This window comes from Cherax quadricarinatus, chromosome 75 (assembly GCF_038502225.1).
Source record: "Cherax quadricarinatus isolate ZL_2023a chromosome 75, ASM3850222v1, whole genome shotgun sequence".
Classification (NCBI taxonomy): domain Eukaryota; kingdom Metazoa; phylum Arthropoda; class Malacostraca; order Decapoda; family Parastacidae; genus Cherax; species Cherax quadricarinatus.
In genome coordinates, this window is record NC_091366.1 from 6,896,911 (window position 1) to 6,912,207 (window position 15,297).

Here is a 15,297-nt window from a genome sequence, read left to right on the forward strand (position 1 = left end):
TATACTTCCTTGTGTCTATTTTTCCACATGTTATGCTCATTGTTTTCCACTCGTGAGTGGAACTACCAGGTTTACTCCAACGAGGCAAGAACCTTGACTAACCTTTATAGGTTGATGGGTACATGAGTGGGTGTGAGTTAGGCCTGCTTAGCATGGGGCAGTGTTCGTTCTTGTGTTCCTATGGTCATAGGTTATATACACTAAGAGGTGTAATGAACACTTGTCAGTGAGAGGAAGCAACCTATGTGGAGACAGAAACTGAATAGATATGTATCTGTATATTTTGACTTTAAATTGATCTGCTGAGGAGGACCTCAGTTTAAGGTCGAAATATACAGAAAGGAAACTTGGGACAACGTTTTGGCTTGTCCTGAACTATTTTCAGGTCACGATTGAACGAGTAGAGAAAACTGAGCGACAGGTCGTGAAAAACGTCAAGGAAATTACAAAGTATAAGACACACGCAGAATACAAAGTATAATGTCGACTTTGTAAGATAGTATTATGTGCATTAAACCTATAATGTTTCCTTACGTATATCTATTGTAAACTTTTGCCCCCCCAAAAAAATGTATCTGTACGTGTGGGGTTGTTCTTCGCAGGCACCTGAGCACACACCATGGGCACCAGCGTGGTGGCCAGCCAGGTCATGAGGACCCCAGCCAGGATGATGGTAGCAACGACGATGACCAAGACAGCAGCCAGGAAGCAGCGGTAAGTGGAACTTACCATTTCACTATGTAGATCTCTGCTGCTTCACACACACACACACACACACACACACAGGGGCCAGGAGCTATGAATCGACCCCTGCAACCACATATAGGTGAGTACACACACACAGGGCCAGGAGCTATGAGTCGACCCCTACAACCACAATTAGGTGAGTACATACACACACACACAAAGTGGTTACAAATGCAAGTTTTTTTTTTTTTTTGCAGATATTTTTTTCACTGATAGTAATGTTATCAGTATTATTTATTATTTCATAGATTTTTGGTTTCGATAAATTTTGGGGCGTATTCTGGTATTCTGAGGCGGCTAGTGTGACCCATATATCTAGATGTTACATTTTATATATATGACTAAACAAGAGCATGATTTGTGGAGTACATATGTCCAACTGTGTAAAAAAATAATGCTTTTGTAAAAATATTTGACATTTGAGAAGTGCTTTACTAAAATGACTTCACGTCTCACTTGTCAGGCAGAGGGCGTTGGTCCAAGCCTTAAAAGGCTTTACAAAATTAATTACTGAAGAAATGTAGATTATCTAAAAATTATTTTCTTTCCTCTCAACGAAAACTAATGATTTGTTTTCCTCCATTGCTCTTCCTTCATCTCTAGAAAAACAGTAAAATTAACGCTGATTTTTAATTTATCACAAGTACCCAGCAGGCAGTGGCGGACCTACATTTTTGGGGCCCTGAAGCTTGAACTGTTATGGGGGCCCCTTCGCAACCGCTTCTCATACAGTAAATCTAAAATTTTTAAACAATGTGAACTAAAATGGCTTCTGGGGCCCCTCCGGGATTAGGGGCCCTGAAGCTTAAGTTTAATTAATTTCATAGTAGATCCGTCCCTGTCAGTAGCGTATACCTGAAGTATACTCAGTCTGGAGAAGGATTGTTCCGTTGTCTGAAACAATATGGGAATGACCTGGAGAGGATTTCGGGGATCAACGCCCCCGTGGCCCGGTCTGTGACCAGGCCAAGCTCAGTCTTGCTAAAATTTACTTTACACAAAATAGTTAATAACCTTGTTGATCAGACCCTTATCCATCATGAAACCTGGTCTCAAACCTGACAGCGGGGGCGTTGACCCCCGAAAACCTCTCCAGGTATCTAAGAAATTTGTCATATGCCCTTCACAGCCATTGCATTAATGTACACTAGTGTGTGAAATCATTTGAGAATTTCCTGAATTAATCTTATCCTAACATGACTCACGAAATCGTTACTAACACGATTGAAAACATTTTCCATGGGTTCGAGTCCCTTTGTGTGAGTTGACTCAATATGCTAATCACAAAATGCGCCACGAGGCATGTTTCTCTCAGCGTATATATGCCGAAAGTATGATATCTAATTTGGGAATTGAAGTATTCGTGTTTGGTGGTGAAAAAGTTACCGTGCATAATTAGTGTGTCTAGTTAGTTGCTAGGCTTTAAGTGTAGCCTTAGTCTTGTTACTAGGCTTTAAGTGTAGCCTTAGTCTTGTTACACACTAGGCTTTAAGTGTAGCCTTAGTCTTGTTACTCACTAGGCTTTAAGTGTAGCCTTAGTCTTGTTGTTCACTAGGCTTTAAGTGTAGCCTTAGTCTTGTTACTCACTAGGCTTTAAGTGTAGCCTTAGTCTTGTTATTCACTAGGCTTTAAGTGTAGCCTTAGTCTTGTTACTCACTAGGCTTTAAGTGTAGCCTTAGTCTTGTTACTCACTAGGCTTTAAGTGTAGCCTTAGTCTTGTTACTCACTTGGCTTTAAGTGTAGCCTTAGTCTTGTTACTCACTAGGCTTTAAGTGTAGCCTTAGTTATTCACCTTTAAGTGTAGCCTTAGTCTTGTTACTCGCTAGGCTTTAAGTGTAGCCTTAGTCTTGTTACTCACTAGGCTTTAAGTGTAGCCTTAGTCTTGTTACTCACTAGGCTTTAATTAAGTGTAGCCTTTATTTATTTATTTTATGTCTTTGCAAACAGTACATTGAGATTTTATATTTACAATAGTTGGTTGCAATACAAAGAGAGCCTCTATTATGCCCAGGCATTATGGGCCAACTTAACATTATTGACTTACAGACTACTTAACACTAAGGATTGTATCATAGTTGTACAGTAGGGTAGTAATTATTTCATAGTTGTACAGTAGGGTAGTAATTATTTCATAGTTGTACAGTAGAATATTAATTATAAATGAATCAAAATTTGTATAAGACAAAGATATATTTATATTCGAAAATGTTTTTTTGTGAAAACAATGGTTCAATTATATTCCTGTCAACAATGGATAAAAGGTTCAATGTGATTGTTTCAGTTATGATGTGGGAGTACATAGGTGGGTATGTGTGTACTGAGTATTTAGCATTTAGTCTAGGGTGATTAAGTGGCTTTTGAGAAGAGTCTTAAATTTATTTTCAGACCGGGTTACTTTAATATCTTCTAGTAATGAATTCCATATTTTGGGGCCCTTTATGTGCATAAAGTTTTTACACAGTGTGATATGGACACGAGGTATATCAAAAAGAGATCTGTGTCTTGTGTTGTGGTCATGTGTCCTGTTTAGGTTGGTGAGGAGAAGTTTGAGTGGAGGGTTTATATTTGTGTGTCTTATTCTGTGTATGTAGTAGGCACATGAATAAGTATGGATGTTCTTAATGGTGAACAGATTCAGACTTTTGAAAATTGGTGGAGTATGCTGGCGTGAGTGGGAATTTGTTATCATTCTTACGGCTGCCTTTTGCTGGGTTGTTAGAGGTCTTAGGTTATTAGATGTTGTTGATCCCCATGCACAAATTCCATATGTAAGATAAGGGTATATTAGTGAATGGTGCAGTGCCAGGAGAGCTGATTGTGGAACGTAGTACCGTAGTGCCTTAATGTCTAGTTACTCACTAGGCTTCAAGTGCAGCCTTAGTGTATTGTTATTTGCTAGGCTTTAAACCCCATTAACTAACTTAACCATGGATACCAGGAGTTATAATACTTGTGGTTTCTTTTTCAGCCAGGACCTTCCACCGGCCATCCTGAAGATGACCATGACCGCCATGGTCTCCACTCTGACGAGGATGGTCAGGACCCCCTTCAGGACGATGATGATCCTGTGTCACACACTCATTGCCTCAAATGTCAGCATTCTCACGGACACGGTCACAAACATAAAGGTGGGCATGCTCATGGACGAGGCCATGGCCATGCACATGGACATGACCATGGACCTGGACACACTCATGAACACGAAGAAGGCCATGAACATGGAGACAGCCATGAAAATGGAGACGGTCATGAGCATGGACCTGGACATGGCCATGGACATGCACACGGACATAGCCATGCTCACAGACATGACCATGGACCTGGACACACTCATGAACATGAAGAAGGCCATGAACATGGAGAAAGCCATGAAAATGAAGACGGTCATGAGCATGGACACAGTCACGACGACCACGACCACAAGGACCCAGACCACAATCGTCTTCACAGCGACGAAAATACTTCGCCCGGACGAAGACCACAGCAACAGCAGCGGCAGGAGCGCTGGGTACACGCCGTCTGTAAACTGAAACCTAACGCTGATCTGCCCAGCTCCTCCGTCAGGGGAAACATCACTATCTCCCAGAGGGTAAGTCATACCCAGGACCTGGCACTCCTACCACCAAGGGAAAGGGTATGGACCATGGATCCCCAAACTCTTCACTTCATCCACCTCTTAATAATAATCAAAACAATAATCTTTGTGTCTACAATTAAGCAACTTATATAGACCTAGCCGACATCAGTGACATACTATATAGAAAAAAAACTTTGTTATGCAGAGCATTTCAGGCAAATTAGGTTAATTTTGGCCCCAGGATGCGACCCACACCAATCGGTTAACACTCGGGTACCTACTTGCTGCTAGGTGAACGGGTACACCAGGTATAAGGTGACTAACACCCAGGTACCTATATACTGCTAGGTGACCAGAGACAGCAGGTGTCTTAAGGAAACATGCCCCAATGTTCCACCCGTACCGAGGATCGAACCACGGATAGATAACAATAATGATAATAATAATAATAATAATAATAATAATAATAATAATATTAATATCTTTATTTCTACCAGTACATGTACAAGGTATACAGACCATAGTTGACATCAGTGACATACTACTATATAGAAAGCCGCTTGTTATGCTGAGCATTTCAGGCAAATTAGGTCAGTTTTGTCCCAGGATGCGACCCACACCAGTCCACTAACACCCAGGATGCGACCCACACCAGTCCACTAACACCCAGGATGCGACCCACACCAGTCCACTAACACCCAGGATGCGACCCACACCAGTCTACTAACACCCAGGATGCGACCCACACCAGTCCACTAACACCCAGGATGCGACCCACACCAGTCCACTAACACCCAGGATGCGACCCACACCAGTCCACTAACACCCAGGATGCGACCCACACCAGTCCACTAACACCCAGGATGTGACCCACACCAGTCCACTAACACCCAGGATGCGACCCACACCAGTCCACTAACACCCAGGATGTGACCCACACCAGTCCACTAACACCCAGGTACCCATTTTACTGATGGGTGATGAACATAGACAACCGGTTTAAGGAAACACGCCCTATATTTCAACCCTCGAAGGGAATCGAACCCGGAAACTTCACCGTGTGAAGCGAGAACTTTTGCCACCAGGCCACATGACTTCTTAAAAAAATAAGTAGTATTTAAATTATGAAAAATATAAGATTTATCATACCTTTTTTTATCGAGACTATTGATGTCATTAATGGGAAGGCTGACCCCCAGCCATTTATCGACCTCGTCGATAATCACATCGACCCTCAGGGTCGATATTGACCACTTTGGGGAACCCTGATATAAACAGCATAAGCAAGGTAGATTTACACACCTGTTAAAGTGAGGTGGTATAAGTATTTGGTTAAAGATTAGAACACTTAGTTCACTAACTTACACATATAACTGGCTCTCTTCCCTTCGCGTTTCTGTGTGACTAGTTAATGGTCCAAGTAGGACCGAAACTTTGCGTTTCTGTGTGACTAGTTAATGGTCCAAGTAGGACCGAAACTTTGCGTTTCTGTGTGACTAGTTAATGGTTCAAGTAGGACCGAAACTTTGCGTTTCTGTGTGACTAGTTAATGGTCCAAGTAGGACCGAAACTTTGCGTTTCTGTGTGACTAGTTAATGGTCCAAGTAGGACCGAAACTTTGCGTTTCTGTGTGACTAGTTAATGGTTCAAGTAGGACCGAAACTTTGCGTTTCTGTGAGACTAGTTAATGGTCCAAGTAGGACCGAAACGTCGTCATAAGTTTCATTTTCCTATAGACCCGCGTCAGGAAACACTTGTCGTGTTTCCAGACAAACCTGACCTGACCTGACCTCGTATGTGCGGGTTATTTGTGTATTCTTCCAGTCACGGTATTGTGCCTTATTATTTACACTAGGTTAGTTTAAAATTAATGCATTTATTGTTGTAGTAATTTCCACCACATTACAAAAATCTTTGCATTTCATTAAAAAAATGGTGATACATTGCCTTATACAATTTTTTCGACTTTTCTGAAGTTTAAGGATTTTATCAACTTGTTTAAACTTTAAGATACAAAATTCACCTAAAAAAAATTGATATATTGGGCCAAAAAAACACTCGTATTTTTTTTTTTTTTGTCACTGGTGGTGACATTTCTTGACGTTAATTAAAGACTTTTAAACCGTTGCAAAGTAAAATAAATTATACTATTACTACTGCACAAGTACTTTCCTAATGTTACTTGTACTGTCTTGGTGCTACAATTACTGTTATTATTACTACCGAGATTACTAATGATACTTTTTTAATCCCTCAGAAAGACAAGAAGGGTCCTGTCTACTTCGACCTTGATCTTACTGGCTTCGATGTCTCGGTAAGAAAGATAGATGGATAGATAGATAAAGAGAGAGAGAGACGGATTACCTGAGGTGGGTATCATCTCTTAGCTTGTAAATAAAGTTAGGAACCCTGAACCTAACTTGATAAAACCCTGTGTAAAAGAGAAAGACAGGTTCCTAACTTGATAAAACCCTGTGTAAAAGAGAAAGACAGGTTCCTAACTTGATAAAACCCTGTGTAAAAGAGAAAGACAGGTTCCTAACTTGATAAAACCCTGTGTAAAAGAGAAAGACAGGTTCCTAACTTGATAAAACCCTGTGTAAAAGAGAAAGACAGGTTCCTAACTTGATAAAACCCTGTGTAAAAGAGAAAGACAGGTTCCTAACTTGATAAAACCCTGTGTAAAAGAGAAAGACAGGTTCCTAACTTGATAAAACCCTGTGTAAAAGAGAAAGACAGGTTGATGGGTTTTAATTTTAACTCCTATGGCTTATAACCTCTGTTACCTTACTTTATTAGGTTACACTAAGTTAAATCTGCATAATATAATACAGTATAGCTGAGTTGCATCATTAGTGTCCCTAATACAGTCGTACCTCGAGTTACGAACACCTCCCAACTCGAACAATAATGTATTTTTGTTAGTTACTCACGTTTTTTCTTGGTCTCAATTGTTTTATGTCTGGTGTATGACTCTTGCTATCTATTATATGCGTTAGTGGTTCCAGGGATTCTCGCTCCCCAGCCTGGTCTTAAACCTGGCCTCCTTAAATCAGAATGAATATATTACAGAACTAACCTGGATAAGATAAGATAAGATTTCGTTCGGATTTTTAACCCCGGAGGGTTAGCCACCCAGGATAACCCAAGAAAGTCAGTGCGTCATCGAGGACTGTCTAACTTATTTCCATTGATGTCCTCAATCTTGTCCCCCAGGATGCGACCCACACCAGTCGACTAACACCCAGGTACATATTTGCTGCTAGGTGAACAGGACAACAGGTGTAAGGAAACGTGTCGAAATGTTTCCACCCGCCGGGAATCGAACCCGGGCCCTCCGTGTGAAGCGGGAGCTTTAGCCACCAGGCCACCGGGCCACCTGGAGAGAGTTCCGGGGGTCAACGCCCCCGCGGCCCGGTCTGTGACCAGGCCTCCTGGTGGATCAGAGCCTGATCAACCAGGCTGTTGCTGCTGGCTGCACGCAAACCAACGTACGAGCCACAGCCCGGCTGGTCAGGAACCGACTTCAGGTGCTTGTCCAGTGCCAGCTTGAAGACTGCCAGGGGTCTGTTGGTAATCCCCCTTATGTATGCTGGGAGGCAGTTGAACAGTCTCGGGCCCCTGACATTTATTGTATGGTCTCTTAACGTGCTAGTGACACCCCTGCTTTTCATTGGGGGGATGTTGCATCGTCTGCCAAGTCTTTTGCTTTCGTAGTGAGTGATTTTCGTGTGCAAGTTCGGTACTAGTCCCTCTAGGATTTTCCAGGTGTATATAATCATGTATCTCTCCCGCCTGCGTTCCAGGGAATTATCAGGAGAAACACAGGAATGTAAACATGTGTTTTCCATTGTTTCTCTCGAATAATTTAGCCTATCCCTCATAAATTACAAGACTCAGTATTAATGTGAGTGTCCATAACATCTTTGTGCCCTCGGACTCATTGCACATTTATACTAGTGTTTTTGAGACAGTATATTAAGTTTTGTAAATGATGTGTCACCTGGCTGCGAATTTGTGCTTAGCCTTTAACAATTAAGGACGGAGCCTTCACTTCTACCTGTGTTGAATGACCCGTACGGGTTTACTTAGCACTGTAAGCACACTGACATGATATATACATCAAGGAGTGTATTTTTCCCATTGTATATATGCTGAGAATTTAATCACTATTTTAAGGATTATAGTCTTGTCTGGTAATGAAAAGATTACATGCATATGTTACGTGAATATGTTTTAACCCCCCATTAACCATTATATAGCAATCCATTACCATCCCCACAGCAAGGGCGCCTACATGGCTTCCACATTCACGAGAATCCTGCCAGTGAATATCGCTGTGGTACTGCTGGAGCTCACTTCAATCCCTTCTCTGTTGCCCATGGTGGGCCTAGCAGCACTCCTAGGTGAGTCAAATTCCTCCCAGATAAGTCCCAACTTTACTATGTGGGTTATAGTTATTCTTCTAGGCGATGTCTAGGTTAGGAAACCTGGACATCACCTAGGTCCGGGTTCTAGATGTGTCAGGTATAGAAACCTCAAGGTTTTTTTTATTAAAAAGTAACGCAAAAACTGTAAGAAATTGTGTATTAGCATACATTGTTGTTTTTTAATCTTGAAATGGGTATCTTGGGTAGTCTATTAGGCTTCGTCAGATTAACGATAATAAAATATACAATACTTACAATAAGTCTGAAAATACGAGTTTAGTTCTGTGTAGAGCTTTATCAAGTCAGGCCTAGGTAAAGTTCTACACATCAAAATGTATTTTTGAGGGGCAAAATGACAGTTTGGAATCCATTGGGCTGAGCATGGCTTACACTACTTTGTGTTCATCTGATTTTTTTTTATTCTGAAATGTGGCTCAGTCCGTTAATTCATGCAAAACTGACTTGAACTGTATTGGTCTGTGACAGTTTAGTTAACTTAAGATGACTTGCAGTAAACCTTGTTGATCTGTAAAGTGTTTACCTGCGTTGACCTGATGATAAATTAGACACCTGTGCAACACTTGGGTATCTTTATCTTGGAAACGTTTCTCCATCCAGTGATTACCTCAAACTCCTGATTTTCAACCATTCTTCTCTGTCTTCGACTGAGGAAGTCACTGTGTGGCGAAACGTTTGAAAAATGGTGTTCTCGATTCTCTGAACCAATTATCTACATTACTGTGTTGACCTGTAATGGTCTGCACCTCAACAGGCACGTGGGTGACCTGGGAAACATAGAAGTGGATGAAAACGGAGAGCTACATGGATACATCATGTCTGATACTCAGGTGGCCTTCCTTGGTCCGAACTCCATCATTAACAAGGCTATTGTGGTGAGTAATGAATATCCAGAGGTTGTTATAGTTGTGTGTGTGTTCACTCCACGAAGTTATGACTTACATTTCACTGCACTGCTGACCAACCATGAGGCATAGCCATAGTGGAGGGAGGTAAGGGACGCCTTCGAGCATTTCCGATACTATACTCGAATTTGGCTCTCCTGAATTTGCCTTTTAGTCTTTTTTTTTTTGCGAATTTGGCTCTTAAGTGGTAGTGGTCAGACCAGGATAAGCAGATTTCCACCTTAGCAGGATCCAGGATAATAGGATCCAGCTGTAAGTAACATGAGTTATACATTAACTGCACAGCGTCATGGGTGTATAGCAAGCAGTATTAATGCAGTAACTATGCAGTCATGGATATATAGCCAGAAATATAATGCAGTAACAATACAGTCATGGTTGTATACCAAAGAGTGACCAAGCCATAACGTGGTAACAAAAATATTTATCACAGCGTATTTTAAGATTTATGTGTTTTGCCAAAGAGAATCTTGCAGTACATGATCTCCTTTTGCTGCAGGTCCATGCTCGGGAAGATGACTTGGGTCTTGGTGGGCATCCCGATAGCCTAACCACTGGCAACGCTGGAGGCCGCCTTGCCTGCTGCAATATTTCCTTACAGTCACGCGTGAAATTCAGGTTTAAGGGCTAAGAATCCGAAGAGAGGTTGCAGTCGATGTCCACCCGCATCTTCAGACTCCAGACTGAAGGGGCAGGAGTGGACACGAAAGGGCTCAGACCATTCTCAGGTTTCGGGCCTGAAAATGATTTGAATTTTCTTTTTTAGAGTCACAAGTTGTCAGGCTGAACTTGTTGACGTTCAGAGCCTTTTCAGATCTATGGAGTGTTTAAAATTTAGGATTTTCTGAAGTTCCAGAGCTGAGGAGGGTCTGAGCGTCTAATGATATGAAAAAGTGTTTTGTAGCCCTCAATTGTCCTCCGATCCTAGATAGCACTCTTTGTGTGTGTGTGTGTGTGTGTGTGTGTGTGTGTGTGTGTGTGTGTGTGTGTGTGTGTGTGTGTGTGTGTGTGTGTGTGTGTGTGTGTGTGTGTGTGTGTGTACTCACCTATTTGTACTCACCTATTTGTGGTTGCAGGGGTCGAGTCCTAGCTCCTGGCCCCGCCTCTTCACCGGTTGCTACTAGGCCCTCTCTCTCCCCGCTCCATGAGCTTTATCAAACCTCGTCTTAAAACTGTGTATGGTTCCTGCCTCCACTACGTCATTTTCTAGGCTATTCCACTGTGTGTGTGTGTGTGTGCGTGTGTGTGCACATGTATGTGCGTGTGCTTGCTCGTATTCTCACTTATTTGTGGTTGCAGGGGTTGAGTCTCAGCTCCTAGCCCTGCCTCTTAGCTTGCCACTTGTAACAGTTATTCCATTCTAGCCTCGTCTGCAACTTCCCTCCAATACTTCGTCGAGGTTATTCAACTTCCTAACATCCCTCTGATTCCTGTGTTTTTAACTTCCAGTTACGCCCTCATGTGTATACATACGCATTTTGTCGTAGGTTACTGCCATTAAATATAACAGCCAAGCTACTATGAAGATTGAACCCTGGCAAAGGTGGATCCAGTGGTGTTCTTCCAGGATGGTAGACGAGGTCAGGTTAGGTCAGATGCTTCAGGAAGAAAGTCAAGTGTTTCCTGACGCTGGTCTTAGTCACATAACCCGCCACTGGAGCTTTTGGTCATCTGACTGATGCCTTCCGCTGAAAGACGTTGCAGGACAAACTCATTGGGACAATGTTTTAATGTCGCGATAAAACAACCAAGCAAGGTTTTGTTTTCAATATTGTTAGTAATAAACCACTTTAATTCACGTTCTACTTTATCATTAATATTTTTCATTTGCATTATCACTTGGTTTTTGCTTTTGCTGTGAATTTAATAAATATATTTTATTTTCTCCTTTATTTTCAGCAAGTAAAATATGTTTTTATTCTTTATTAATAAAACATATAGAGGTGTTTTTATTTAGTATTTCAATATTTTATTAATCCAGAGTTTTGGTTATGTTAAAAATAGGCTTGCTTCTGCATTTAAAAAAATATCTGCTGAATTATAGTCATGAGGATTTTCACATGAGCTTCGAGGGTGAATACAAGTATTTTACAAATGTACTTTTTTTGGTATGGAAGTGTATGTCATAATATAAGACGTGTATTCCTCGAAAATCGTGTATATATTTTTAACCTGTCACAAAATAATCGTGTATTGATCAATAATAATATATATCACATGAGGATACATGTGTGTGCCCTTTGTATGTAAGGACCTTAAAATATATGCTTTTCTTAGCCAAAAAAAAATCACCTTGAAGGACAAAAAGGCACAATACAGTGACTGGAACAATACATTTAGCCCCATTCCTCTCCCCGTCTTCTGTATGTACTGGCTCCCTCACCTTCGTGTGTTAGTGTGACTTGTAAAAGGTCCGAGTCAGACCGTAACGTCATCATAAGATTCTGTCTCCTATGCTCTGGTTATTTGTGTACAACCACCTTGGTGTTATACCATTCCTAATTCTTGCCATGAAAAGACCATAGGTATTGACGTGTGTCTCTGTACAACGGTATATATAATACCTGGGTAATAGATACCGATAAACTGGTTTAGAGAGACAAATAAGCAAACACTTGGATATATCAGAAGTGACCAAGGTCCCAGGACCCAAAAAATTTCTAATAAATATGCCCTAGTGTTTGCTTACGTGATTTTATAAACAGAGAACCTTGCCCACTGAATCAATAAATGTCGAAATTTACATATATGACAAATATCCCCCCCCCCAGTCATAATCACAACAGCAATTCCAACCCACTATAATAAGGAAAGAAAATGGAAAACAAGAGAAGAGCCATTGAGTTGAAATATTTGATAGTACTTACAATGATGAGGTACACAAAGAACACTATACCATGGCAGTGCTGTAGATAAGGGGACTACCAATATAAAAGCTTGAGCTATATACAGTAATTAAAAACCTTCTTGCCCTCGTATATTTAAAATTGGCCTGGACGAGGTAGGAAAAGGACGATGGGAAGTCCCTCCTACCTTTCGAAAATCAATAAAAACATCTTTAAAAATGTATTTCCACTAGGGTATTCATCGTGAATACGAGAATGGACAAAGACTTAGCGACAGGGAGGAGAGTAGGCAACAATAGTCAGGCTGCAGGTGCTGATGCCTGGCAGGAAGATGCAAGATTGGCTTCCACTCTCTCGTTGCAAATGAGACATCTTTTCTGGGGGATTATTGAGGGATGTCGAACTATTGGAGGAACGTATGTAAAGGGGCCGTGGAGGAACGTGTGTAAGGGGTCGTGGAGGAACGTATGTAAATGGTCGTATAGGAACTTGTGTAAGGGGTCGTGGAGGAACGTATGTAAATGGTCATATAGGAACTTGTGTAAGGGGTCGTGGAGGAACGTATGTAAATAGTCGTATAGGAACGTGTGTAAATGGTCGTATAGGAACTTGTGTAAGAGGTCGTGGAGGAACGTATGTAAATGGTCGTATAGGAACTTGTGTAAGGGGGCGTGGGGGAACGTGTGTAAGGGGGCGTGGAGTAACGTATGTAAAGGAGCGTAAACGAACTTGCGTAAGGGGTAGTGGAGGAACGTATGTAAATGGTCGTATAGGAACTTGTGTAAGGGGTCGTGTGTGAGGAGACGTAGAGAGAGGAAAAAGTCTAAGGAGGTGTGAAGGGAGGAACGTGTATAAGGGGAAGTGAAGTGAGGAAGGTGTGGCGTGGGTCTTGTAGGTAACCTGTGAAAGGGAAGAACTTGATAAGAACTTATGAAGGATGTAGTGGGTGGGAAGTATGCATGGACGAGGCTTGTATTTACCTTTTTATGTGACTCCGAGTCATTTTACCCTGCAGAATAAACAATAAATCTGAAAGCCTATCAGCATAGCCATTCACAAATTCTCACGTGGAAACTGAAAATTGACACATTGGAACTCTCCCAACACATTAGTTATGTAAGTTTTCCTGTGAGCAAAAAATACATTAATACTAAAAAAATAGAAGCAGATTCGAGGAGGTATTATAGTTATGACACACCAAAAATACCATTATGGATCAGGCGATTAAGTTTCAAGCCGTTCAGAAGATGCATTGTTGAGATATCGTAGTGCATTCTTCCACTTTGCTATCTATCTATAACTCTCTCTCTTTCTTTATTTATCCATCTCATTCACAGGGTTTTTCAAAGTTAGGTTAAGCTTCCTGACTTTATTTACAAGCTAAAAGCTCTTACCCACACATCTCTCAATCTACCAATGTACATACAAGTGGTGGGGCCTTTAGCTCACAAGCGAAGGACCCGGGTTCGATCCTAGGAGGTATAGCTAGGCCCGACACCTTACACCTACTGCTCCCATGTTCACTAAGCAGCAAGCTCTTGACTGGAGTGGGTGGCATCCTGGGGAAGGAGAGCAAAGCACTCGCCCCACAGTGGAAATAAGCCAGACTAATTGACTTTCTTGGATTATCCTGGGTTACTGACTCTCAGAATTAATAATTCAAATGGTTGGTCAGTTAATAGGATTTAAAGACTATCGGCTACAAGTGGGTCATTAAGACTGCATAGTAACCTGTTCACAACCAGACAAGAATATACTTTAATACCTAAAATAGGGATTAAAGTATATACTCTCAAATAGCAGAAAGGGGGATAATGTATACTATCTCCCCTTCTTATACTATCTCCCCTTCTATACTATTTCCCCTTCTATACTATCACTCCTACCGCTATATATCTCCTGCTCCACTCTATCCCTTTACTATCTCCCCTTCTATACTATCTCCCCTTCTCTACTATCTCCCCTTCTCTACTATCTCCCTTTCTCTACTATCTCCCCTTCTCTACTATCTCCCCTTCTATACTATCTCCCTTCTATAATATCTCCCCTTCTCTACTATCTCTCTTCTATACTATCTCCCTTCTATACTATCTCCCTTCTATACTATCTCCCTTCTATACTATCTCTCCTATACTATCTCTCCTTCTCTACTAGTTCCCCTTCTATACTATCTCCCCTTCTATACTATCTCCCTTCTATACTATCTCTCCTTCTCTACTATCTCCCCTTCTATACTATCTCCCTCTTATACTATCTCCCTTCTATACTATCTCTCCTTCTATACTATCTCCCCTTCTATACTATCTCCCTTCTATACTATCTCTCCTTCTCTAGTATCTCTCCTTCGTTACTATCTCCCCTTCTATACTATCTCCCTTCTATACTATCTCTCCTTCTCTGCTATCTCCCCTTCTATACTATCTCCTTTCTATACTATCTCCCTTCTATACTATCTACCTTTCTCTACTATCTCCCCTTCTATACTATCTCTCTTCTCTACTATCTCCCCTTCTATACTATCTCCCTTCTATACTATCTCCCCTTCTATAATATCTCCCTTCTATACTATCTCCCTTCTATACTATCTCTCCTTCTATACTATCTCCCTTCTATACTATCTCCCTTCTGTACTATCTCTCCTTCTATACTAATTCCCCTTCTATACTATCTCCCTTCTATACTATCTCCCCTTCTATACTATCTCCCTTCTATACTATCTCCCTTCTGTACTATCTCTCCTTCTATACTAATTCCCCTTCTATACTATCTCCCTT

General features: G+C 41.3%; 1 protein-coding gene across 1 annotated transcript in view; it reads left to right on the forward strand.

Annotated features, from left to right (window-relative positions):
- Nucleotides 1–10,714, forward strand: part of LOC128691842 (uncharacterized) — a 31,318-nt gene extending 20,604 nt beyond the window's left edge. The window contains exons 5-10 of the mRNA XM_070100995.1: nt 603–714; nt 3,716–4,336; nt 6,582–6,638; nt 8,609–8,730; nt 9,527–9,647; nt 10,177–10,714. Coding sequence (XP_069957096.1) covers nt 603–714; nt 3,716–4,336; nt 6,582–6,638; nt 8,609–8,730; nt 9,527–9,647; nt 10,177–10,308 — 1,165 coding nt within the window. The 3' untranslated portion in view covers nt 10,309–10,714. The remainder of the gene's footprint in view (nt 1–602; nt 715–3,715; nt 4,337–6,581; nt 6,639–8,608; nt 8,731–9,526; nt 9,648–10,176) is intronic.
- Nucleotides 10,715–15,297: the final 4,583 nt, after the last annotated feature.